At 44.0% G+C, this 26,309-nt stretch overlaps 1 protein-coding gene across 1 annotated transcript in view; it reads left to right on the forward strand.

Annotated features, from left to right (window-relative positions):
* LOC146866082 (uncharacterized) overlaps window positions 1-26,309 on the forward strand; it is a 666,825-nt gene that overhangs the window by 12,213 nt on the left and 628,303 nt on the right. The window contains exon 3 of the mRNA XM_085633172.1: window positions 6,679-6,793. Within this exon, the coding sequence (XP_085489298.1) occupies window positions 6,679-6,793 (115 nt within the window). The remainder of the gene's footprint in view (window positions 1-6,678; window positions 6,794-26,309) is intronic.

The raw sequence follows: 26,309 nt of genomic DNA on the forward strand, positions 1-26,309 counted from the left end.
TGGAAACCCTAAATACTTCTAAAACACTGGGGCCATTAGACTCAGCTGTGTATTACATCATCCCATATACTACCTCTTACATCTTTTTGAGTTGCTCCCCCAGTGTCTTCATACAACAATGCTGAAACATTTGCCAGCGGGAAAGATGAAATATGAGCATGTGTTGCTTGTCACATGATATAATTTGCAGAGTAGAGGACAGAGAGTGGGCAGCAGTAATGTGATGGACAGAGTGGGTGTGCATAAATATCTTTTTGTGTCTTTGAAGAAAGAAAATGTAATTCTTCCGTTAGAGGAACATCCACAAAAGATCTCAGCCAGTTTTACGCTAGCATGTAGTGCTAGAGGTGTGCCAAGTAGCAACAAGTGTTTACTCTCTGACTGGACAAAGAAAGCACATAATGTAATGGACTGAGTATAACTTGAATTCATAGGATACATTATAATATTGGGCTAATATTGTACTGCTTCTGTATTTGTCCTTTACCAGAGCAGTGCAAATCTAGAAGCAGATTCCAGGGCAGGACTCTGTGAGTGTTTTCTATTGCTGGAGCTCCAAAGGTTTAGAATGATAAACTGATAAGGAGGTGAGGCTGCAGCTGACTGTTCAATACATCAGAATAGACTTCAGAAAGGTATTTGTTTAGCTCTTTCTATCAGAAGCAATGGCGTATAAAACAGACCAAAGAACAATTGTTTAAGTCACAGGAAATACTGCAAAACTATCCAGTCATGGCTAATCACAGACATTTAGTTTGCCTGTAACGCTCTTCATAAAGCCAAAAGGTGCTGTGAAATGTCCCATTCGCCAACAAACGCAGCTACCTTTTTTGTGTTGATACATGCTGTCTATGATTCTGCACTTTTTTTAGCAATTTATCTTTTGTTAGCATGAAGTTAGAAAAGTACATAGCCTTAATATGTGGGCTCACAAATTTATTGATTCTGGACAATTCCATATTACTTCTTTGACCCCCTACACTTGATGAATGAATGTTTCCCCCTAGGTCTGTGATCCTTCCATGTTCTCTTCTTTTCAGTTTCTACCCCCACTTGTTTATACCTCCCAAAGGCCACTTATCCTGTTTTGCAATGAATTCACAGATGGACCTCTTGTCTTTTTGTAGCAAATACTAAAATTGTTCCATCTGATTCTTCCTTTCCTCTTATTTTTTTCCCTATGCAGCCTATCTTACTTGCCATCTCATACCTTTCTTTACAATTAAACTTTCCACAGGCATCTTTCCTCATTCCTTAAAAGACATTACTAATTAAAAAATGTTTATGTTGCAATTACATTATTACTTATTATTTAAGAGAAAATATTGAATTCCTCTTCTCCCTTCAATTTCTTCCCTAAGTCACTTCTTTCTTTCCTCTTTTTGGGTGACTTGTCCACATCTATTCCTCTACTTACTCTTATCCCACTTCAACATGTTTGTCCCACGACTCCAATTAAACTTCTTTTGTCTGTCATTATCTTATCTTAATTGACTTCCTTGTTAGGCTTTCCTTTCACCCTGTTGTCAATGGCATATAGAGTAGGTCAAGTAATCCACTTTGGTAAAATTCTTTACATTGCATCGCTTTTGGCATCTGCAGATTGGTTCTATACCAGTTAATATTTACTTCTTTAATCACACCCTTTGAATTTCCTGGTCTTGCCAAACACTTTGATCTCTTCCTCCTGGATTCTGGATGATTACCTGTGCCGATGATACGCAACTGGTGGTTGGGTTAAACCAAGCAGACCAAAAAACCCACGCCCTCTACACCTTTTTAGAGGACATTTCAAAATGGATGGATGCGTCCCAGCTCAAGCTTAACGGTGGTAAAGCCGAGATCATGATACTGGGCAACCACCTAAATTTCAAGCCCAGCTCCATGTGGCCCTCTAGCATGGGTCCAGTCCCAGTCCCGAAGTCAGAAATTAAGAGCTTGGGTATATGGTTGGACCAGGACTTGAGCTTTAGGACGCAGGCCAGGAAGACGGCAGACGTCTGCTATGGTCTACTCAGAATGGCTCATAAGGTTCTGCCCATCCTCCCCCCATGCAAAAAAAGTACTGGTCCAATCACTCATACTCTCTAGATTGGACTATGGGAATGTGCTGTATTTAGGCGCCCCCACTTCAGTAGTCTCTAAACTCCAGTCAGTTCAAAACAGCGCCGCCAGACTTCTGACTGGAACCGCCAACAGACAATCTGCAAAACCCGCTCTACGCTCCCTCCATTTGCTCCCAGTGCAGGAACGTATTAGATTCAAGGCTCTATGTCTGGCACATAAATCAATGCAGGGGTTCGGTCCGCCCATTAATTCAGACATGATACGCCCTTATAAAGCAAATAGGAAACTCCGGTCAGACGACCTGTATTTAGCAGAGATCCCCAGGATCAAGAGGTCCAGAAGCGGCGTCCGGCTGTTTTCTTATAACACCTCCAAACTCTGGAACGCTCTGCCTCTACATCTTGCACAGTCCCCAATCATCTGGCATTTCGTGAGCAATTGAAGACCGCTCTGTTTCCCTAGTCCTCTGTCCCCTCCGTGTCAGTTCCTAGCGCTGGGACGCTTCCGGGTAGCCATGCACTCTACAAATGTCCTCCAATCCAATCAAATCCTCCTGCATATGAGATCCACGAGGTTCTGTTCTTGTTCCTCCTCTCCTTTTATGCTACTTGATTTGGCGTCTCTTGTCATTTCTATGCAGAAACCAGTAAAATCTTGCTTTTCTTTTTTCCCTTTTTCATGTGACGTCAAAGGGCCATTTCTTCCTTTCTTTTATTAACATATGTATGTTGGTGGTTTCTATGCACCTTGAGAATGTTCTATGCCATCTTTTACCTCCCCTTTCTTCCCAGTGTCAGCTTATAATCTTTGTCGCATTTGAATCCCTTGTTTACTTTTTGTCTCATATTTATGCAATCTCTCATACTTGTAGGTACCACCTAAAATAACTTTACAGCTCGCAGCAGAGAGATAAACTAGCCCTTAAAGGCCTGTTCTAGCCTTATATACCAATAAAACGTAAGGGCCACTAACATGGGAATGAGCCTTTGATGTTTGCTATAGCCCGCTGCAGCAGAGTGGGAGACTATTAGAACATTCTGACCAATGAGGGTGGAGTCTTCTAATAGTCAGTCAGTCAATTAACCTTTATTGTGCAGCATTCCATAAAAAAACATTCAAGAAATTGAATCCATAAAACAACAATAAATAAAACAATTACATCAATATGGTGGAGAGCTTTTTATCATCCAAAGTAAAGATCTTACCAAAGATGGGGAACTGTCTCATACCTATAATATTATATGCAGATTATGCTGCCCTCATTGCTAGGAGAGCTAATGGGCTTCAATTGCTTTTAGATTTATTTTTAGCATTCATGGAAGACCTGGATTTAAAAGTTAACTTTGTAAAAATCTTTTATTATGACTTGTGGCCCTCGTAAATCAAAATCCCAAACCTACAATAAAATGAAGAATCACGATGGATAAAATAAAATCGTTTTATTATCTTGGCATTCTTTTTAATTCAGAACTAAAATGAGAATTAAAATGGGAACTACTCTTACACTTAAAATTACCGGGGCCAAACCTGTGAGTTAGTACAGATTTACAAAAGCAAATGTTTATCGGTGGGGCTTTTTGGCACATGCAACAGGGGATACAGCAATTCAGCATCACTGCACAGGCAACTGGGGGTATAGCAGCATCACTGCACAGACAACTGGGGGTATAGCAATTCAGCATCACTGCACAGGCAACTCGAGGTATAGCAGCATCACTGCACAGGCATCTGGGGATACAGCAATTAAGCTTCACTGCACAGGCATCTGGGGATACAGCATATCAGCATTACTGCACAGGCATCTGGGGATACAGCAATTAACTATCACTGCAAAGAATGGATAACAGTTGTATCTGTAGGCTCCTCTCAGCCCAGCAAAGTACTGCTGCCCATATCGAATCTTCGAATAAAAAAGCCTGCTGCAAAACCCAAGGAGTTAACCAACCCTACTAGTCTCAGAAGCTTCATTCTGCCATATTTGACAGTTCCTGCTGTCATTCATGTAAGTTGCAGTGGGGCAGCAAATGTGCTTCCCCCTCTATGAGGACTTCGAGACGTGTCAAAGAAGGGAGAGAGAAGTCTCCACATCAATACTTCTCCCACTGCTGTGCCAAATTGCTTTGCTTTGTTTGTCAAGGCAGAGATAAACATGGGAGCTGTGAAGACTTCGCCTTGCATCTTTCCACAGTTCTGGTTTTAATATATTGGCATACCAGCAACAGTTTATGCTCTGGGAGGAGGGAGGGGACATCTTGCACTCTTTACCCAAATATACAGCTTCTGTCTGTCTCACTCCTCTGTACAACTCCTCATATCCTGAGGAACCGAAGAGGAGAGGGAGAGACAGAGGCCGTGGACTAGGGACCTGTAATACTGAAGGCAGCGGGCATATAGCAGCGTTTACCGCCTGCCGCCGCTCCTTTCTCTCCAGTGGAGCTCTCAACATTCCACTGTTCGTATTAATCTTGCCTGTTCTAACCTTCCTAATTGCTAACCTTGGTTTTCTCTTGTGAGCATTACTGTTCTTCTGATCTTCTTGACCAACTCCCATGTCCACCATCAGGTTTAGTTCCATTTTTAAATCTTAAAAGTGATTCATGCATTTCCGTTTGCAGAAAATCTTATAGTACTTTAGGATGATGAATGCTTTGTGTGAGGAGACAAGCCCATGTGTAAATATAATTTGAAATGGACCCTATTGGCAAACACATAGGTGCCATCATAAGATTGGAGCTTAAGTGAATTGACTAAGCATTGTTTGCACGTTTGTAAGTCTACCATAAGGAATTTCTTGGTCCATAAATGGATGAAGTTCTTGAATCAATCTCAGCCAGTGGAAACTACCTTACATGCACTGCACTCCAGTCCATTGGTTTTTATTTTGCTTGTACCATTGAAGATAAATGCCATCCATATGGAAATCAGTCTTGTTTCAGACCCAAAATGGACAGTGCAGACAGACTTGCTGGGCGTTAGGCACTCTGAATAGAAACGCAAAAGCAAACTAAAATGAATGGCCAAAGTGCTGGGGTGTATTCCACAGATATTTTCAACTGCATTTAGCAGATCATGCCCATATATAAGTAAAACCTTCCCTGGCAAACACCTCAGGTGTTTTTGTATCTGCTAATGAGTGTTTTTCCTATTTTTCCTGTATTCTGTTTTTAACTGTATAGACAAATCAAATTTATGATTCATGCCTCTAATTGAAAGCATCACTTGAACTGTGCAAATACTGGAACTAATTATGCATAGAGAACTGTGTGTTGTGTCCCAGTGATTGTCTTTTGCTTTGAGAAAGATATTTTTATGATGTGAACAAGAAACATCTGTTTCCTTTCATAACTCACTGAAATTAATTATTTTCATAAGTGCCTTTTGTAAATTTTTTGCTTAATGAAATAAAGCAACAGTGAAAACACTCCTAATTGGACTGTTATTGTTACTCAAAGGCGTTGCCTATCTGAGTCAGATGAGTGTTATGAAGAATGAGCTGAATAGTTCAAGCACATTGCTGTAGGAGGAGCCTTAGCTAGATGAAAACATGTTTGGGGACATCTAATGCTAACTAGCGATTTGTGAGTCCCTTTATATACACATAAAATCAATTACAATCTTTTTTTTTTGTTGTCTGTTGGATCTAGTTAAATTAAGCACATAGGGTAAAATCAAATAATCCTCCACCAGCACGTCTGTTTGTCAGGCGCATTTTGTTTGTGTTTGGCAAAGACTCCTGTTTTACTTAATCATCGATGCACTAGAGGTGAACACAGGGGCATAATGTGTCAGGGTCTGTGGTGAACGCAAGTGAACCCTCAAAAAGGGTTGTTCTGACCTGAGACTGTCCGTGAGTGGATCTTTAGACAACCAGACGTTTGCAGGAGAACCTAAGAGTGGGGTAAGCAAAGCCCTGGTGCACACCCAATACCACTGTTTTGGCAGTTATGCTTAGATCTGTCAATGTACCTAGGATATTGCTTCTCCCCTTCAACCAGACAAACAATCAGTGGGGCCTCCTATGACGTGCAGGGGGCACGATACAGAGTAAATTCTCAGCCTTCCCTGAGGCGTGTAACCTTACTGTATGTTGAGTATTTGCACCATGCATGGGGGTTATTGAGGGTTCCAATATTTTAAATTAGGAAATCCCCTATGAAAAACTATCCTGTTTCAATTCACCAGTGCCAGATCTCCAATAACATGATGGATGTCACAGAAGAGAAAGAAAGTCATTTCTGTAATCCTAATATCCAGTTGGAGGGGGTAATGTAGTGCAAATCATCTCTTTTGGTCTGTTTGCACCCATTGTGCTTTCAGCACAGTTTGTGTAGCTGGGCATATAGATGTATTACAGAATGATTTAACAAAATAACATCTAGATAGAAATTGTGAAATTTCATGTTTTGTTGAATGCCCTGTCACGTAATGAACAAAAAGACATGTAATAATTCTCCTATTAAAGGATGAAACTGCTTATAGTTAATCACTACAGGGCTGGTCTGGTGCCTAGATGCATGATAAACCATCACCCTCCTCCAACAGCTAGAGCATTACATGTACCCTTTTATTTCATTCAGGCTTTTGTAACCCAGTGTTATTACATATTTCTAGATAGGACGCCCCCCAAGACCAAACACACAAAGCCCACGGTGACTGCCCCCAGGAGGTATTGGGAGAAGTCCAGTATTGCATGGTCATCCTACACACATGGAGAACTGAAGTCGAGGTTTGGTTACCACTTTTTTCTTGCTATTATTGGCACAAAGATATTTTTCCTTTCATGATCAGAAATATGTAGGCAGTAATTATTTACAATCAGTAATGTGCAGGCAGTAATCATTTAATCATTAGCAATATTGTGAAGAGCATTTGTATATAGGTATCAAATAACACAAAATGGTGGTAGGTAGAAAGGGTAAACAACGTTTACCACAAATGTTTTTCCCCGCAGGGAATCACAACGCGGTCGTTACAACGACCGCCTTTGTGATTCCGCATACCCTTACTCCGCAAGTCGGAACCACGACTTGCGAAGGGGGGGAGGTGTTGGATTTAAAATCCAACACCTTCCCTATTGTCCGCACAGACTGGAGTTGAAATAGTAAATTATACTATTCCAACATCCAGCGCCCCCCCTCCGCAAGTCGTTGTTCCGACTTGCGGAGTAATGGTATGCGGAATCACAACGCGGTCGTTGTAACGACCGCGTTGTGATTCCCTGCGGGGAAAAAGAATGCCGGCTAACAACACACATTCTGTAGAAAGTATATAAAGGGCGTTTAGGTGTAGCCGCCAACAATGGTTTAAACTTACAGGACTTACACCACTGACTGAAACCCATACTTGTTAGAAATTGCACCAGAGATGATACTGAATGGTATGAAGAGGTAGGGCAAGAGGGAGGAGGGACAGATGAAAAGTTAAAAGTGGTTGCATGCTTTCCTTTTGCAATTCTGCAATCTTGAACCATAGTCCAAGCCGGAGCAGTTGGATACCAAAAGAAGAGTAGGGGAAAGGATGTAGCCTTATGGCTAGAGCGGTTGACCTCGAAGCTGGGGAACCGGGTTTGAGCCTCGCAACGACGCTCATCATCCTGTGATTCTGGGCAAATCACTTAATCCCCCCTGTCTAACAAAAATGAATGTGTTCATCTGTAACGAAACTGGTGCTTATGTAAAGTGCTCTGATATCTGATATCTTCAGGTGTTAACCAACCTGAGCTGCAAGCTTTTTTCCAAATTACTGCAACAACAGAGGAACGCCATTTTCAATTTTGCCACAGTGGTTGAGATATTGTGCTCCAGAACATAGAATCCAGAGTTATTATTTGCACATAGGTATTGTATGAAAGGTGGATTACACGCATGCTTTAAAAGTAATTTTGTTGGACGGAAGATCCTCCAAACAGTGTGCTGTACGATCAAATGGTAAGCCCAAACACCTAGAACTGTTTATGAGAATTATATGAAGACAATGCCTACTCCTACGCCAATTCACTAAATAAAAACAAAATATTTTTACTGCCACTTTGTACCACATAATGTCTTTTCCATTATTGAGAATATCCTCACTTAAAGATGCCAAAAGCCCAATCCGACCATATGGACGCCTATTTTGCCTACGCCTCCAGTCTACAGCAATTGGCAAGAGACACCTTTGAAGGAACCACAAAAAAGAACTAACACAGAACTATAATTTAATGCACACAGCATATGACACTGAGATACACATTTGCCAGCCTTGAGATGTTTGGTGTTCTTCATCCTTCTTCCCTGTGGCACACCAGCTCATGCACCTGGCAATGTGGGCTACCAAGACTTGTTGGATAAAGCCATAGGTTGCTGTCAACTTGTGAGGCTTGGCCACCATAAAAAAAGCTGAGCCAACCAGGTGCACTTTGACTGGATCTAATTTTGGCTTAAGCTCCACTGAACAGATTCCTAATGACACTATTAATTTGACTGACTTATTAGCTGCCCTCTGATATCATTGTATTCCTCAGAGTTCCTTGTTAAGTAAGACTCTCGTTAAACCAATGTTCCCCTATTTTCTCTTCATTCATTTTCATCAATTGTTTTATGGCAGTTCCCTAATAACGTTTCCTTTGTATTAAAACTTGATTTCTATCTTACATTCTATATTTTCCTAACAATATTACTATTCTAAGTTGTTGCTCCTGGATACCCTGCCTCTCCCTTTGGATATATGTTGAACGCCTCTCTAATTACTCAAAGGTGAGAGGGAAATTGTTTAAAAGAGTATTTGTTTTGGTCTTGCGAGGCCTGCAGATATTCTGGGAGATTTGCCACTTAAAGGCAGTATTTGATCATCAATGTATTTCTCAGCCTACTTGACAAGATTTTTCTCTTCTTCTTCTTCTTATCAATAATTTGTTTATTTATAATCAGTTGTCTTGTGAACTTGTTCAATACAACTTCAGTTTTTTAAATTATTCATGTGGTACCATTATAAAGAAGATCTTTAACAGGCTATTGTAAGACACTGGCTTGCTGGTTGTGAGCAGGAGATTAAGGGCCTGATTTAGATCTTGGTGGACGGGTTACTCTGTCACAATGGTGACCGATAACCTGTCTGCCGAAATATAAATCCCATAGGATATAATGGGATTTAAATTTTGACAGCTGGAATATTCCGCACTGTTGTGACGGAGTAAGCTGTCCACCAAGATCTAAATCAGGCACTAAGTCTTAACCCACCAATCTCAGCCTCCACTGCAACTGAGCGTAGCTGTTCTGGTATGAAGCAAGACTCCATAAAGTAATCCTTGATTAAGGTTTGATACGTTGTGCGGTCCAGGAACTGAAGGAGGTGATGGAGGATACAACATAAAATATAACTTCGATCAAGAGATAAAAAAGGTGAATCTAATACTAAAGGAATGATAGAAATAAAGTGAATGTATTAATAGAATCACTCCGCAAAATACACCAATGCCATGCCAACCAAGATCATGTATATACTGCGAACAAAAGGTCAATTTAAGTGAAATGAATCTATATAGATGTCTTAGCCATCTGTGGCTTCAAGGCTGACACTCCGAGTAAAAGGGTTTCTCTGAAATCACGGTATCTAGGCTGTCTTGACCAACTTATTTTTATCTCCAACTAATTCGCACAGGTATAATTAGCGGCCGAACTGGCTTGTGACAGTAGTTGGTCTTCGGGAAAAAGTTACATTTGGTCACAATAATATTTCTTCAGAAGAAATGTTCTTCTAGGGGGGAGGTGGGGGCTTAATATATGTGTAGTCCTTGGATCTTTAAGCTGGGAAATTGAGTAGTTTGCAGCCAAAATAAAGCAGTATGCAAATACAGTTGGCCATGGACATTCAATGGTTTGGAGAAAGAATGTCACTTTTCTTAGTTTGCCTGAACCCAAGCTCCTGGCTTTAGGGCTTCAGTGAGCTTGAGAAAATATCACCAAAGAATGACTCAGAACTTGGCTAGTGCAGTCTTTATGGCCCTTTTAGTATAGAAAATCCTAATGCCTAAAGAAATGTCACTGAATTCTCTTGGTCGATGAAGTATAGAAGGTTGTCGGATTCTGTTGGGGTCTTCCCTATGCCAGTTCACTCCTTGCGGGGCTTCTGGAGCATGCACTAGCTGATGTGGCAATGCTGAAGATAAATATGCAAGGAGAGCACTACGAACCCAGATCACAGGTCTTGGGGACTTAAGTTTTCCCAGAGTTGGGATAGAGGCAGTGGGAGTCATTTATTAATTCATGTGCTACCTGCCCCCCGGTCCTGTGTTGGTTGTCTTCAGTAATGTTAGTAACAGTAGTACCTAGATAATATCCATAAACTTCTCAGAACTATGTCTAAACATTATAGTCCACTTTGTTTGACAGAGCTTTTCATTTTAAAGAAGAATTGACAAAGGCAGTAGGTCTGGCTGCCTGCATGTTCTGCCTGTTACATGAGGAATGGAGCAGTGATGTTTGGAGTCAGGGTGATGTCAAGCAGGGGCATCGTTCAGCAGACTAGGAGGGTTATTCACTAATGGTTGCAGAGGAGCTTCCAAAGCACTGTGCAATTTTGCACTGTGTGGGCAAGCTCTTATAAAGGTAACTAAATAGATACTATGCTTTGTGTCATGTTTCTTTGTGCTGTGTGGAAAACCTTAGTAAATAACTTCATATTTGTTCAGATGAAGCCTCCTAGGTGTTTCCATGCCAGCGACAGGTTACATATTCCATGCACTCTAGTGCTGTGAACACTTTACAGTTACATAGAGAAATGGTGGTCGTCTTAAATGAGATTTTCATTGGAAAGCCCCATTCTAAGATGACCGCAATTTCTCCCAATAATGGTACATAGGTTGTATCGCCAGGGAACACAGAATTAAGAGGCCTGTCATACGCAAACACTCTCTGATTCCCAGATACACACAATAGCATTAGTGTTCAGTGGCCACAGTGTGCAGTGCACTCTCTGCATGGGCCATGTAGGTGCTCAACTGCAAAGTAAGAAATGAACTACTTTATTTGCCAGTCTCCACTGACAGATGTAAAGGTGCTTAATACTCATGTGGGCTGATAAAAAATGTGAAGGACATCTCAGAGAAGCAGTGCTGAAGGGGTCAGACTTAAAGCCGACTCTCTGTGTATTGCTCCCAGAAGATATTTTCTGTATCACACCATAACCCATAATAAGCCCTAAACAAAGAAAGCCAATATGGCACAAACAAGGGGCAACTGTATCAATATTTCACGAAACGCAGCAGAATGCCTTGCTGGGATGCACTGCTTGAAAGGGAGTGGGCCGGAATGCACCATAGTTAACATTACATAGTTCATCCTTGTACTCTCCGTGCACTGGCACACTTTTGGCTGCCTAGCACCAATGCAGGCACCCTTGCGTCATGGGGCAAGGATTCCTGCACTGCAGGCAGGATTGTTTTTGTGAAGGAAGGGAAACCTGTGTGATGCCAGAGCAATGCAACACTTTGATAAATCTAGCCCTGTGTTTCTTTGAACTATTTATACACTTATAATAAAATGATTGACAAATGCCAAATCTTTGAACTGTGCAGAATGATATGACACACCACTTAGGTACACTCAGACGTAGAGACAAGGTCTTCAAACGTCAGGTAATACAGCACACTAGATACCCCAGTGGGTATGGGAGGCAAATACGGACCCCATGGAGCAGGTGATAGCCCATCAGAGCCTCAAGTAGAAGCGATGACAATTCTCACAGCACATAAGAAGGGGGTGGCCAATTGGTGGAAACACTCAAAAATATTTGCTTTTACTGATGTGGCCCATGCCACCTTTCACTACAATGTGATGTCACTCAGAGCCTGTTAAAGTTGATTTCAGGTCAAGGAACTCTCACTAGCTACTCCTTCCCTTCCCGCCTCCAGGATAGCGGGTGGCTCCTTTTGAGAACATCCTAGTTTAATAAACATTGGTCACAGCAGAGGCCTTTTCCACTTTCCTGCAGAGAAAAAAGCAAGAACTCCCACCCCACTCCACAAACAGTAGTAGCGAGACCAACAAGCCTGTACCTCAATCCATGTGGTGGAAACGTTATTGGTAACTTCTTCCCACAGGAATACGTTTGTTCCTTCTAATGGATTTTCTCTCAAGACAGTAGTTCTAGAATGTGTATATGCAGTCAGTTAAAGGAAAAAGTCGAAAGCCTTTTTGCCTCTTAAACTTATATTTTCAATCAAGATAACTGAATTCTCAGTTTTTGTCAGTTCCTTTTATTCTAATATTCACAATGCTTCCTAAAATTAAGTTTGTAGATGCCACCTCTCTAAAGTTAACATTATTGGGAATAGCATTTAATTTAAAGTTTGGCTGTGGGTCAACAGGTCCCCGGGCATATTGATTGGTACAACTCACCCTGGAGAGCATTAGAGGATATGAGAAAATCTTACAAACTTGCCCAAAATTACCTTGCCCATATGACAAAACATGGATGGCCCCTTGACATCAACACTGAATTTATAGTATACTCATTAACGATTATTGCCCAAAAGAAGGAACAACTGACCATGTTCATTAATCAATAATGCAACCTCCTTTCAAGTCACTGACCTTCAAACCTTTCAAATGCAAAAAGAACAATTATGGATTCAACCCAGATCTGTGACTGGGCGTGAGTGTCAGAAAAGTTTCAGCACTCCGTCCATCATTTCCTTGTGTTTGCTTTGTTCGCCGTAAGTTGGCAGGGTATTCCCAGACGTGGGTCCCTTGCTCACTTTGCCACTGGATTCATGCTAGCCTGGCTGATGAGGGGTGTTACCCCAAAACTGGTCCCAGGAAGCTTGTTTCCGGTCCAAGGAGGACCTGGTCTGGCAGTCAGGCTGGGCTGTTCCCATGAGACACAGGGTCAAGACTAATTTGCATATGGCTGGGTCCAAACTGGGGTGGCAGAGTGAGCTAAAGAACAATGATGTATTCAACCCAGATCTGTGACTGGGGGTGAGTGTATGAAAAGTTTCAGCACTTCGTCCATCATCTCCTTGTGTTTGCTTTGCTCGCCCTAAGTCGGCAGGGTATGCCCACATGTGGGTCCCTTGCTCACTTTGCCACTGGATTCAAGCTAACCTGGCTGATGAGAGGTGTTACTCTGAAACATGTCCCAGGATACTTGTTTCCAGTCCAAGGAGGACCTGGCCTGGCAGTTCGGGCTGGACTGTTCCCATGAGGCACAGGGTCAAGACTGATTTGAATACAGCTGGGTCCAACCTGGGGTGGCAGAGTGAGCTAAAGAACGATGATGGAGTCAACCCAGATCTGTCACTGGGGGCGAGTGACTGAAAAGTTTCAGCACTCCGTCCATTATCTCCTTGTGCTTGCTTTGTTTGCCCAAAGTTGGCAGGGTATGCTCAGACGTGGGTCCCTTGCTCACTTTGCCACTGGATCAAGCTAGCCTGGCTGGTGAGGGGTGTTAACCCGAAACCGGACCCAGGATGCTTGTTTCTGTTCCAGGGAGGACCTGGCCTGACAGTTCGGGCTGGACTGTTCCCATGAGGCCCCGAGTCAAGACTGACTTGCAAAGGGCTGGGTCCAAACTGGGGTGACAGAGTAAGCTGAAAATCGATGATGGATTCAACCAAGATCTGTGACTGAGGGTGAGTGTCTGAAAAGTTTCAGTACTCCATTCATCATCTCCTTGTGTTTGCTTCAAACCTTTTAATGCAACAACCCTGCCGCTTTGTACAATAAATTTATCAAAGATCACACAAATTATAAATTCCCACAATTATTTTATACGATGCTAAATACTGAAACCAAGTTAAAGAATGGTATTGGCCGTAGGGCAGAATACTTAAACAAATAAGCAAAGCTGATTTGCTGTAGTGATTTTCAGTTTCTCACACTAGAAAGATGCAGGGTAAAACTTGGCAAGCAAGCTAAACATTTCTAATGAGATCACAGGGTAGAGGAACATATTAAAAGATTGTCCAGAAACAGATCCCATATATGAAATTAAAAACATATTGTAAGGAATAGAGCTAAACTGTGCATTGGACTTTAGAGAATGCTAAAGAAATGTTGACAAAAATTGATGTTCATTCATGCCTTTTATTCTGTCACATTATCATAGCCAGTGGGCAACTATCTCCATATTTAGCGTGACACCTCTAGCCGGTCCTTGCTTTTTTATTTTTGATCTGTTTATAGTTTTTTTGGGTTGTTAGCAAGTAGTTCAAACAACAAGACATTTTACAGTTACATATTTATTACAGCACCCCCGAAGCAGAGTGCTATGAAGTATACAACAAATTACGCTCAGTAGAGAAAAGCTGTGCCCCGTGGTGTATGGTGGTATTGAAAAATGGTGGGACGCTACATATGTTTACACTACATACATTACAAAATTACATAAAACACACTACAGTAAACAATTAAAATAAGAAAAATAAAGTTTCACTTACATTATCCTGCAGTACGTCCTCGATGCTTTCCAGTCCGGGGCTCCAGCTTTCTCTGAGCTCAAGGTGACGTCACAAAGCCAACTGCCTTATCCAAACCAGATGCTGCTCTCATGCAGCATGAGTGAAGTGTCTGGATTGGCTGGAGCAGACTGCCTCAGTTCTCCGAATTCACTGGAGCCCAATGCCTGCTCTCCAACCCAGCTGTCTAAGACAGCTGGGTTGGAGAGTTTGAATTGCGCATGCCCATTTGGCCGTAGCAAGGTAGCTGGCCAAACCGACATGTGCAATTCATACTGAAGGGGCCACTTGTCACTGCTGCCAATCAGCCGCAATGACACACTGGTGCTTCCCTGCCCTCTCTGTTCGACAGAAAGCTGAAAAAATTAAATGCTAATAAAATATTTAATTTTTCCAGCTTTCTGCACAGCAGTGTGGGGGCGCGCTACTCCACTCATACGGAGAAACTGCTGTATAGGAGATAAGGTTTGATAGGAACTTAGTAGCCCACTAAGAGGGCAAACAACATATGCATCGAGAAATAGACAAAAATTTAAATTCTGAGTAAAACAACAGAAAAAGAAACCTGAGCCTGTTCCCCCAGTCAGCCACATACATTGTGATTAATCAGGAGTATACATGAATAAACTAGGCAAAGTAACTGTTCTAGCTCCTGAAACACAGTAGAGAGAGGAAGGTCATATCACGGGTGGCAAATGATTAAGTGAGTCCTCGGTCATCTCTCACCTCCACCCCACCTTCCAATGGGTTGACCGAGGTATTGGCGGTATGTTGTAGGTCAGTCTCAAGATTGATCAGGAGAGTCTCCCAGTTGGTTTCTATTGGAAATTTGCGCAGCCCCAGTCAATCCTCCCTATGCAAGGCAACACTCTCTGCCTGGGCCCATGTGATTAGGGATTGCATCCAGGGTGCGAGAGCTGAAGCTCACGCAATTTCCATCACCGAGTAATGAGACATTTGGCTGTCAGTAATCCTGGATCAAGGAAGCTTTTGTGTCAATGGTAAAGACCAAGGAGGCATGCTTCCCACATGTGCTCAGCATGGTGCCTTGTGTAGGTGGATGAGTGAAGGGTGACACCCTGCCAATATCTGTGAAGGACCCGACAGGCCTATAGCATATGGAGTAAATCTGCATCAACCAAATGACAACGGGGGCAGGCCAGTGGCGTAACGAAAATTGAAAGGGCCCCCCTGCAAGGTACACAGAGGGGCCCCCACTCCGGATTTAATCCAGAGCTGTCAGGTCGGGGTACAGTGCTGAGGGTGCCCCCTGCAGCTCGGGGCTCCCCCGCACCACGGGGGCTGCGGGGGCCTGTGTTACGCCCTTGGGGCAGGCAGCATCAGTGTAGTGGAAACAGAGATTGTTTTTTAGCAGCGGTAAGATAGGCTCTGCGTAGAATGCAAAATTGGATAAGATGGAAGCGAGCGTTGCATGGAATTTGGACTGGGCTTTCCAATAAAGCAGCCCTTTCTTTGTCCGTGCAGGGACGAACCAGGTCCTCCTCCCAGCGATGGCGCAGGGACGTGAGCTGTAACACGGTGTGGGTTGGCAGCAAGTCGGCAAACCAATGTATCAAGTGTCTGCCAGGTCTCATTACATGAAAATACTGTATAGTGAGGTGCGTTGGGTGTTCTTGTGCCATGTCGCTCTATTTGTTCCCTAACGCTGAGATCAGGGGGTTATATAAAAGGAAGTGGCTAGCAAAAAGAGCAAATGATGGATGGAATGATGAACAAATCAAAACATTCTTCCCCAGTCACAGATCTGGGTTTAATCCATTGTTCTTTTGCTCACCACGCCACCCAAGTTTGGACCCAGCTCCTCCCTGGACCGGAAACAAGTCTCCTGGGACCGGTTTTGGAGTATCACCCCTCATCAGCCAGGCTAGCTTGAATCCAGTGGCACAGTGAACATGCAACCCACGTCTGGGCACATCCTTCCCACTTAGGGCGACAAAAGCAAAAAGAACAAATGATGGACGGAATGCTGAACAAATCAAAACATTAACCCCCCAGTCACAGATCTGGGTTTAATCCATCATTTTTTTGCTCAGCACACCATCCCAGTTTGGCCCCAACCATATGCAAATCAGTCTTGACCCTGTCCCCTATGGGAGCCGTCCAGCCCAAAATGCTAGTCCAGGTCCTCAATGGACCAGAAATAAGCAGTCTGGGACTGGTTTCGGAGTATGCCCAGACGTGGGTCCTGTGCGCGCCATTCCACTGGAGTCAAGCTAGAATGGATGATGAGGGGTGATACCCTGAAACTAGTCCTAGGACGCTTGTTTCTGGTCCAGGGAGGACCTGGCCTGGCAGTTAGGGCTTTACTGTTTGCATAGGGAGCAGGGTCAAGACTGATTTGCACATTGCTGGGTCCAAACTGAAAAGGCATTGTGAGCACAACAACAATGGATTTAGGCCCAGATCTCTGTACTGGGGTGAATGTGTGACATTGTTCAGCATTCTGTCCCTCGATCATTCTTTTTGCATTTGTTGCCCTAAGTGGGACGGGTATGCCCAGACGTGGGTCCCATGCTCGCCATGCCACTGGAGTCAAGCTGATGAGGGGGGATACCCCCGAACTGGTCCCAGGATGTTTGTTTGGGGTCTAAGAGGACCTGGCCTGGCATTTCTGGCTGGACTGTTCCCATGGGGAGCAGGGTCAAGGCCCATTTGTGTATGGCTAGGTCCAAATTGTAATGGCATCAAGAGCAACTGAACAATGGATTTAGGCCCATATCTCTGTACTGGGGTGAATGTGTGACATTGTTCAGCATTTTGTCCCTCAATCGTTTTTGTAGGGGGAAAACCGTTGTTCTCCATAAAGGACTCATTTGGGAGGAGTATTCCATTACAGTACCCTAGGGTGTGAAGGCCCACCTCGTGTCAAGTTGTCAGTTCAGCTGACAAGGTGATACTGTGTCTCCTGGGTGTACATTGCCGGATTATAGGGAATCAACAATCTTGTGAGGCAAAGGCAAAAGCAGTGATACGCCACCCCCAAAAATAAGTGGTCAAGTGCTGTTGCCCGCATACAAGGGTGATACACGTCAAGGGTGTTGGGTAAGTTCCAGGCAGGCAGCGTCATGGCAGTGTCAATAAGCTGCAAGTCTGCTAGCCATTTAGCCACCTTTTGGAGTAGGGATCGAGGTTCGGTACAGTGAGCCCGTCTTGATCTGGGGGCAAGCAAAGTTTTGAGAATGCACCCTGCAGCGAGATTTGTTCCAAATGGATTCCCTCATTAATTTCTCAAAGGAACGAAAAAAAGGTGTTAGGATGTAAAGGGGGAGTTTGGCAAAATAATATAAGAGGTGGGGAGGACAACCATCTTAAGGAGGGCTATACTCCCCGCCACCGACAGAGGGCGTGTTCGCCAGAAGGCCATCTGAGCCCTTAGGAGTCTGGCAGCTCATGTGAAATTACCATCAAATAGGTCTGTAGGTGCGTGATATACTCTGATACCGGAATATAGTGGGTTGCCAAATTATTAGAACCCCATTTAGATTAAAGTCTGGGTTCGGTAATGTGGGTGTAATGGAAACAGGCAAGACTTAGCGTAGTTGACTTTCAAGCCAGAGAGATCGGCAAAGTGATTGAGCGTCAGGGCGATCGTGGCATGTATTGAGTGCACATCTCTAAGGTAATGGAGCAGGTCGTCAGCATAAAGAGAGATTAAGTGAATTCTGTTACCCAGGGGAATACCTCAGTCAGGACTCCGCTCCCGACGGGCAAGTGCCATTGGCTCTATCACCAGGGAAAAGAGCAGTGGAGAAAACAGGCAGCCCGGACGGGTGTCTCTGCATATCTGAATCGGCTACAAGATGAGGAGGCCTGTTTTAACCCAGGCTAGTGGCAGATTGTATAGCAGTTTAACCAATTGAATAAAGTGATTCCCAATACCATAATGCTGTAGCATTTGAAACAGGAAGACTGACTCCGGAGAGTCAAAGGCCTTCTCTAGGTCCAGCACCAGGCATCCCACCAGGGGCCACTAATACAGAGCATACTTCACCATAGGTTAAGAGAGGTGTTGCGGGCCAGGAAAAACCCATTCTGATCCTGGTGAATCAGTGCCAGGACCAGGGTGCAAGCCGATCTACAAGGATTTTGGCCAGCTCTTTGTAATCTTAATTAAGCAGGACTAAGGGTCTATACTAGCCCATACAGTGTGATCTCTGTCCGCTTTGGGGATGGAAATGAGTAGCGCTTTGCGAAGTGAGGCATGGAGACATGAGGCCGATAAGGCCTCTTCAGACAGTGTTTGCAGGTGAGGGGGTATGAGTGGGGCATAGGTCTTGTAAAATTCGGCAGGTAGGCCATTCTGCCCCAGGGTCCTGCCTGTGGCAAAGGCTCGTATTGCTTCCTGTGTTTCAAAGAGTATTATGGGATCATCAAGTTCCATCCGTTGGTCCGACGTGATGTGGGGCTGGGGCACAGTAGAAAGGAAGAAATTGATGTTGTTTAGATTGGCATTGGACTCCGACTGATATAACGAGGAATAGTGGCACGTCAGCTCGTTATGTATGTCGTGCTGATTGTAAAACAGAGTGCCAGCAGCGGATTGCAGTGCCGTGATGAGCTGCCACGGTTGGTCTTGTAGTATTAGCTGTGCCAGCATGGAGCCGAATTTATCGGCAGTGGCATGGTTCCTAGAAGAGTGAGCAGTGTACTTGAGGCAGCACAGCCACTCCAACAGCAAAGTGTGTTCGCAGTGTGTTGCCGCCAGTCGAGGAGAGTTTGCCAGATCATGCACCATCTGGGTTCCATGATTTAGGAGGGTACGTTCAATTTGGAATATGTCTTTTTCAATCTGTCTGCGCATTTTACAGTTTTCCCTCAAGCAATGGCCTCTAATAGCCACCTTAAATGCGTCCCACTCAATCAGTCTGGTTGTTGCGGTTTCATTATTGAGCTCAAAATAATGCTCAGTAGCGGAACAAAAGGGAGGGCTTCTAGTGCCGCTATTTGTAATTGCCAAAAGGGAATGATGGGAGGGCCTGTATCCCATGTGAGTTGTAAATATTTGGGATTTTGGTCAGAAAGGGTACTGCCTAAATAATCAAAGTGTGTGACAGTGGGAAGTAAATTAGATGTACCAACCAACTGGTCGATCTTGACGTGTAGGTGGTGTGGCGAGGAGAAAAAGGAGTACACTCTTTTCTTAGCATTCAGCAGGTGCTAAATGTCAGCTAGTTGCCAGTGCTGAAGCCAATCATGCAGTGCTTGGGTGTTCGAGATCACGGTTGTGCAAGGCAGTGGAGGGAATGATCGATCAAGATCAGTGTTCACGGTGCAGTTGACCCCTCATAAGCCATGGAACCCCACTCCAATGGGAGAGCTTCTCAGACAGGCTGTGGAGGAATGAGACTGGGTCTGTGTTAGGTGTATATATATTGCCTACGAGGATATAGATGCCATCTAAGCGTCCCTTTATGAATACATAGCGGCCCTCTATCTCCACATTTGTTTAACTCAAATCAGTACGCCCCTGGAATAGGAGGAGAAATTAGTGGCAAACACCTGGCCTCACCATCACCTTTGGAGCTTTGTTGCTTCAGTGAGTGTTATGTGTGTTTCTAGAAATGTTTCTTGCAAAAGCGCTAAGTGGGTGGAGTGGTGTTTGAGATATGAGTAAAAAGCATACCGGCGCCAGAGGGTGTGCATTCCCTGCACATTCCATGTGATAATGTTAGTGTGGGTCATGTTGTCAATGGAGGAGGATGCGATGGTCGGCTACCTCACACAGAGCGGGAGGCCAACGCATGGGCAATGCTAGCGTCATGTAGGTGTGGGCGTCAGAGTCGGGTCCCATATAACAGAAAATTGCAACCAAGAAAGAATACTATTAGAGCAGAGTGACAACATGTATCCGCCCAAACTGCTGATCAGTTTGTGTCAAAGTCGTCCAAATCAAACAATGAAGAGGGGGTGAGGAGGGAAGGTGCGGCAACCAAAGATGAGGTACCCCAAGTGATGATATCAGGAAGGCCGGTGAGAAATCTTCACAGAGACAGAATGCTGTTAACTCCCAATGCCCTCCTCCCAGAGCTGACTGCGTTAGGCAGCTGCTCCAGGCAGGGGAAAAGGGGATATGGGACAGAAAAGAGACACTCGTGCAGACCTGGCTCCCTCTTCGTATCTGGTGGGTATCCTGGAAGACCTAATGCACAGAAGGAGATAATAATTACATTCAACACCCTTACTTATATTGCTTAACCACTTTATCTTTCTTCTTACTCTCTCTGATCTGTTCCCTACCAGGTTCTTTGCAGGAGTATTGCCCCTCTTCTTTTCCAGTAAGGTTGAGCACTGGTTATGTTCTTTTAGAAGACCTAATACACCCAATTAAACATTTCCTTCTTGAATTCCTCACCTTTATCTTTGACTATAACTCCCTCTTACCTCCGAAATTTGCCTTCTTATATTCTCTATGTTTTAATAAGGTAAGTTCGTTGACTATTTTGTTGATAATCTTCTTCAAAGCCTTTAGTTAAGTATTGTCTTTTAATTGATGGTAATGGAGTTCGCAGAATACTCCTAGCTACTGAAAAAGGTTACACGCAAAAGGGGACAGGGGAAGGGAAGACAGGAGGTAGGAATGAGATGGAAAGACGCTAAGTTAGGAAAGGGCAGTAGCTTGAACAGATGTCATCGCACTCCGCTGTCTGAGGTAACATGTGCATTCAGGTCTCAAGAGAGTTGCTTACTTGTCAATTGATCCCACAACTCGCCGTTATACTGCTCCCGGTCTCCTCCACTCGACGGTAAGCCTACCGGAATAAGGAGACCCTGCAGTTTCCTCAGGAACCTTCTTCAGTCAATAGTAGTTTAATTGCACTAACTCTATCTTCTGTGGGTGCAATTACGTTCTTCACAGGAAATGCCGATTTTAGCACTCGGACCGGAATTAAACTAAATCTCTCTTGAAATGTCTCCTCACACAGTCTGTAGACTGACGAGCTGAACTCAGCGCTGGGGCAAAAACCTTGATCTGAGGAGTTCTGAGGAGTGCTGACTCTAACGTCTTCTCTCAACTGTAACTAAATTGAAGTGCGCAGCAGAACGCGCACTGTGGCAACACGAAGTCTCGCCTCCCGCGAGACGTTCTAATCACAATTGGGCAGTCAGGGAAATTTGGCGGCCATCTTAGAATGGAGTCTTTATTACACTAGACACTAGTCCAACAATTGTAGAGGGAGGGTTTTACAATTACCAGATGCAGTCCCTTAGTCTTGCGCCTAGTGGAAATGACATTCAGACTTTTCCTGACAGTACCTCCTCTCAACGACCGATCCATCGGTCTTGGCTTCAAAGGGTACTGTGCATGAAATCGTTTAACCAGTCTAGGGGCGTGTACATTCTCTGCAGGTTCCCAAGATCTCTCCTCTGGTCCAAACCCCTTCCAATCGATTAGATAAAATAAACTTCCTTTAGTCTTTTTAGAATCTAAGACCCCTTTTACTTCATACTCTAAATGTTTGTCAATCATTAAAGGAGGGAGTGGTTTATCTAATCGGAGGTTAGGAGCTGTCTTTTTTATGAGTGATACATGGAACACTGGATGAATTCCTAACTGAGTGGGTAGTTTTAGTTTGACAGTGACGGGACCTAGAACTTGGACCAATGTAACGGGGCTGAAACTTTCTATTTCCCTTCAATCCAAGATGCTGTGAAGACAACCACACTGAATCCCCTACCAGATACTGCTGTGCCTTCCTCCTATGTTTATCTGCCTGTTTCTTGTAGCCTGCCTTTGCCTTTAGTAGGTTGGATTCTGTGGATTTGCGAGCTGTACTCAAATTGTTTAACAGATTGCTGACTGTTGGAACCCCAAAATCTCCCTGATTACTGAAGGGATTTGGATGTCGCCCAAAGTTTAGAAAGAATGGAGTATAACCAGTGGAGACACTTTTGGCATTGTTGTGTGCAAATTCTGCCATCCAAAGTAAATCCGACCAGTCACCACCCTGATCCAATAGAAACAGACGCAAATACTGTTCTAACTCTTGATTCACTCTCTCGGTATGACCATCAGTCTCTGGGTGATAACTGGTGGAAAGCCTGACCTCCACTCCCATTCCCTTCAAAAATGCCTTCCAAAAGTGTGACACAAATTGGGGATCCCGATCAGAAATCACAATCTTAGGAACACCATGAATCTTTACTATATTTTCTCTGAAAAGCCTAGCTAATTCTGGAGCTGAAGGTATTCCCTTGACTGGAATAAAATGACTCATCTTTGTAAAAGCATCTACAATTACTAATACTGTGTTGTAACCCTTACTTAATGGAAGGTCGACAATCAAATCTAATGTGACAGTATGCCAAGGATGTGGTGACGTGGGCAAGGGCTGTAAAAACCCCTGAGGAGCGTGTCTACTAGGTTTTCCTCGGGCACAAAGCTCACAAGACTCCACATATTTCTTAATCTGAGAATTCATATTAGGCCACCAAAAATATCGCCTGATGAGATCAATGGTTTTCAAGGTACCCTTATGACCAGCCAGAGGTTGATCATGACAGTCTTTCAGAACTTGTTCTTGAATCTCTCCAGTAGGTAGGTAAAAACCCCATCTTGATAAGGCAAGGAATCAATTACTTCTCGGCCTTCTTCTTGACTGGCCCACTCAGCCATTTCAACAACTGACATTGATTTCCTGATTTCTCCTTTATAGTCCGCTACGGACATAGTGCACACAATCTTGGCTTCAGGAATAATTGGTTGCGGAGCCACCGAATGCTCTGTGCTTTCAGTTTGAATTCTGGACAGGGCATCTGCCTTACCGTTCTTATTTCCTGGGCGATATGTAATCACAAAATCGAAATCCGCAAAATAAAGAGACCATCGCAATTGACGCGGAGTTAGAGTTCTTGCCGATTTTAGGAATTGGAGATTTTTGTGATCTGTGAACACAGTAACTGTGTGCCGTGCCCCAAGCAAATGATGTCTCCATTCCACAAAGGCGTCCTTGACAGCCAACAACTCCTTTTCGGTGATGGTGTAATTTATTTCAGCTGGATTCAATTTCCGCGAATGGCAGGCCACTGGGTGTAATTGCCCAGTAGATTTGTGCCATTGAGACAGAACTCCACCAATCGGTTGGTCCGAAGCATCCGCTTCAACAAAGAAAGGTTCTGAGGGATCGGCATGAAGCAAGATGGGTGCTGTAGTGAAACTGGTCTTGAGAAACTCAAAGGCTTGTTCTGCCTCTGCCGACCAATGGAATTTAACTCCCTTCTTGAGCAATCTGGTAATTGGGATGATCTTGTGCGAGAATCCCTGGATAAATCACCGATAGAAATTAGCGAATCCCAAGAATCTCTGGATTTCTCTTACATCCTTTGGGGTCGGCCAATCTACTACCGCTTGCACCTTCTTTGCCTCCATAGTGATTCCTCCAGGAGATAACACGAATCCCAAGAACTCCACCGTATGCACACTGAAAGCACATTTCTCCAGCTTTACATAGAGTTGATGTTTACGTAATCTCTCCAAAACTGTCTTGACATGATCGGAGTGTTCTCTAGGGTCCTTTGAATATATCAAGATGTCATCCAAATAAATCACGGCTATCCGATCCACCAGGTCTCCCATGATGTCATTAATGAAATGCTGGAAGGCCGCTGGAGCATTACATAGGCCAAAGGGCATGACCTGATATTCAAACAGCCCGTATTTGGTCCGAAATGCGGTCTTCCACTCATGACCTTCCTTCATGCGAATGAGATGATATGCCCCTCGGAGGTCCAAGTTGGTGAATATTTGGGCGTCCTTTTTCTGATCCGAAAGGACCGAAATCAAAGGCAGTGGATATCGGTTCTTAACCGTCACCCGATTTATAACACGATAGTCGATGCAAGTCCTCAAAGACCCCTCCTTCTTCAGAATAAAAAAGCGGCGAGGAAACCGGGGACTGAGACGGTCTGATAAACCTGTTAGCTAGGTAACGGTCTAGGTATTCCTTTAAATAACTGTTCTCTGCTTTAGTTAGAGCATAAACCCGACTGCAGGGTAGTGCAGCCCCTGGTTCAAGATCAATGGTACAATCATAGGAACGATGTGGAGGGAGTTTCTCAGCCTCTTGCTCACTAAACAATTTTCGAAATTCTTGGTACTCGGTTGGAAAGACAACAAGGTGGCCAAAGATGGTTCTGGGGTATCAATCATGGAAGAGAAGCAATGTTCTGCACAGAACGAGGAATCCATATCGACGGTTCGAATCTCCCAGTTGATGGTACGATTGTGCAGGGTTAGCCAAGGAAGTCCCAAGATTATCTGGAATTGTGGGGCATCAATCAAGTTGAACCGAATGACCTCATGGTGACCATTGTACTGAATCAATTCTACTATCTCAGTATGATGTGTGATCGGACCTGAAGAGAGATTAGTTCCGTCTACTGCCCAAACTGATTCCTTCTGCTCCTTGCGCATAGCCCGAATTCCCATCTTCTTGGCGTACTTTATATCGCAAAAATTGCCAGTGGCACCTGAATCGATCATAATTGCCACTCCAAAAATTTCTTGCTTCCGAAATTTCAAATTCATCTGTAAAATTAAATGTGGGGTCCGAGTCTGAAGGGTGTTCATAATGTGATGAAGCCTTGAAGTCTGATTCTCCTCCTTCGCCACCTGAGCGACTCCGCCTACAGATGGTTTTGGGAGTTTCCCGAATTCAAGGTCTTCGGCTTCTTCGGACACTCTCTCACAAAGTGTCCCGATCCCCCACAATACATGCATAACTTCTTCAGTCTCCTCTGTTCCTTTTCTTCTTTACTTAAGGGGCCCCAAACAGATCCTATCTGCATTGGTTCACTTTCAGCGGTGCCACCAGAAGACTTGCCTGTCTCTGTCTTAGATCGATCAAACCGTGGAATATTCCAACGAAGGTCCTTTGTCTTCCTTTCACCTCTTCTCTCCGAACTTCGGAAATCGATCTCCAAAACTAAATCCACTAGTTCAGAAAATTCGGTGGGTCGATTTGGAATCTGCGCCAAGGTGTCTTTGATGTCGTCACGCAATCCTCGATAAAATAGGGCGGACCTCTTCTCTTCCGGCCAATTGATTTCTACTAATAGTTTATTGAACTGCGTCAAGTATGTGATAAGATCCCTGTTTCCTTGATGCAATTCCAAGAGCTCATTATCAGTAGCCTGAGAAACTCTGCGTCTGTCAAAAATCCTGAGAAATTCTGCCTTGAACTGTTCCAAATTGTATAAAAAGGGATCATTACGGGAAACTAGAGGCATGGCCCAGTTTGCTGCGTCTCCCCCCAGGTAAGACAAAATAAAGGCCACCCAAGACGAGCATCTGGGAAGAGATTTGCGCGACACATGAAATCTAAGGAACATTGGGTGAGAAACAGCTGAGCCTTTTGGGGATCTCCACAATATCTTTCGGGGGGGGCTAGAGGAATGATGGGGGACACTGAGTGAACAACCTGAGCTACAGTGCGTGAATCTTGAGTGGCCTGGGTACTACTTGAAAAAGTTTGAGCAGTGGATGCCCCTGTGGATATCTCACTAACTCTCTGGGATAATAATATGGTTTCTTGTCGAGAAGCTATTACATCCTGCCTTAAACTCTTATTCTCTTCACTTAATGCCCCTATTTCTCGCTGAATACCCTCCAACATTTCTCCTAAGGCCTTTAAACTGAAACCCTCCGCCATTCTGCCCAGGTGAAGGAAACTTCGTGGGCACTTCAATCTATCAGGAAGGCCGGTGAGAATTCTTCACAGAGACAGAATGCTGTTAACTCCCAATGCCCTCCTCCCAGAGCTGACTGCGTTAGGCAGCTGCTCCAGGC

This window comes from Triturus cristatus, chromosome 2_1, assembly GCF_964204655.1.
Source record: "Triturus cristatus chromosome 2_1, aTriCri1.1, whole genome shotgun sequence".
NCBI lineage: Eukaryota > Metazoa > Chordata > Amphibia > Caudata > Salamandridae > Triturus > Triturus cristatus.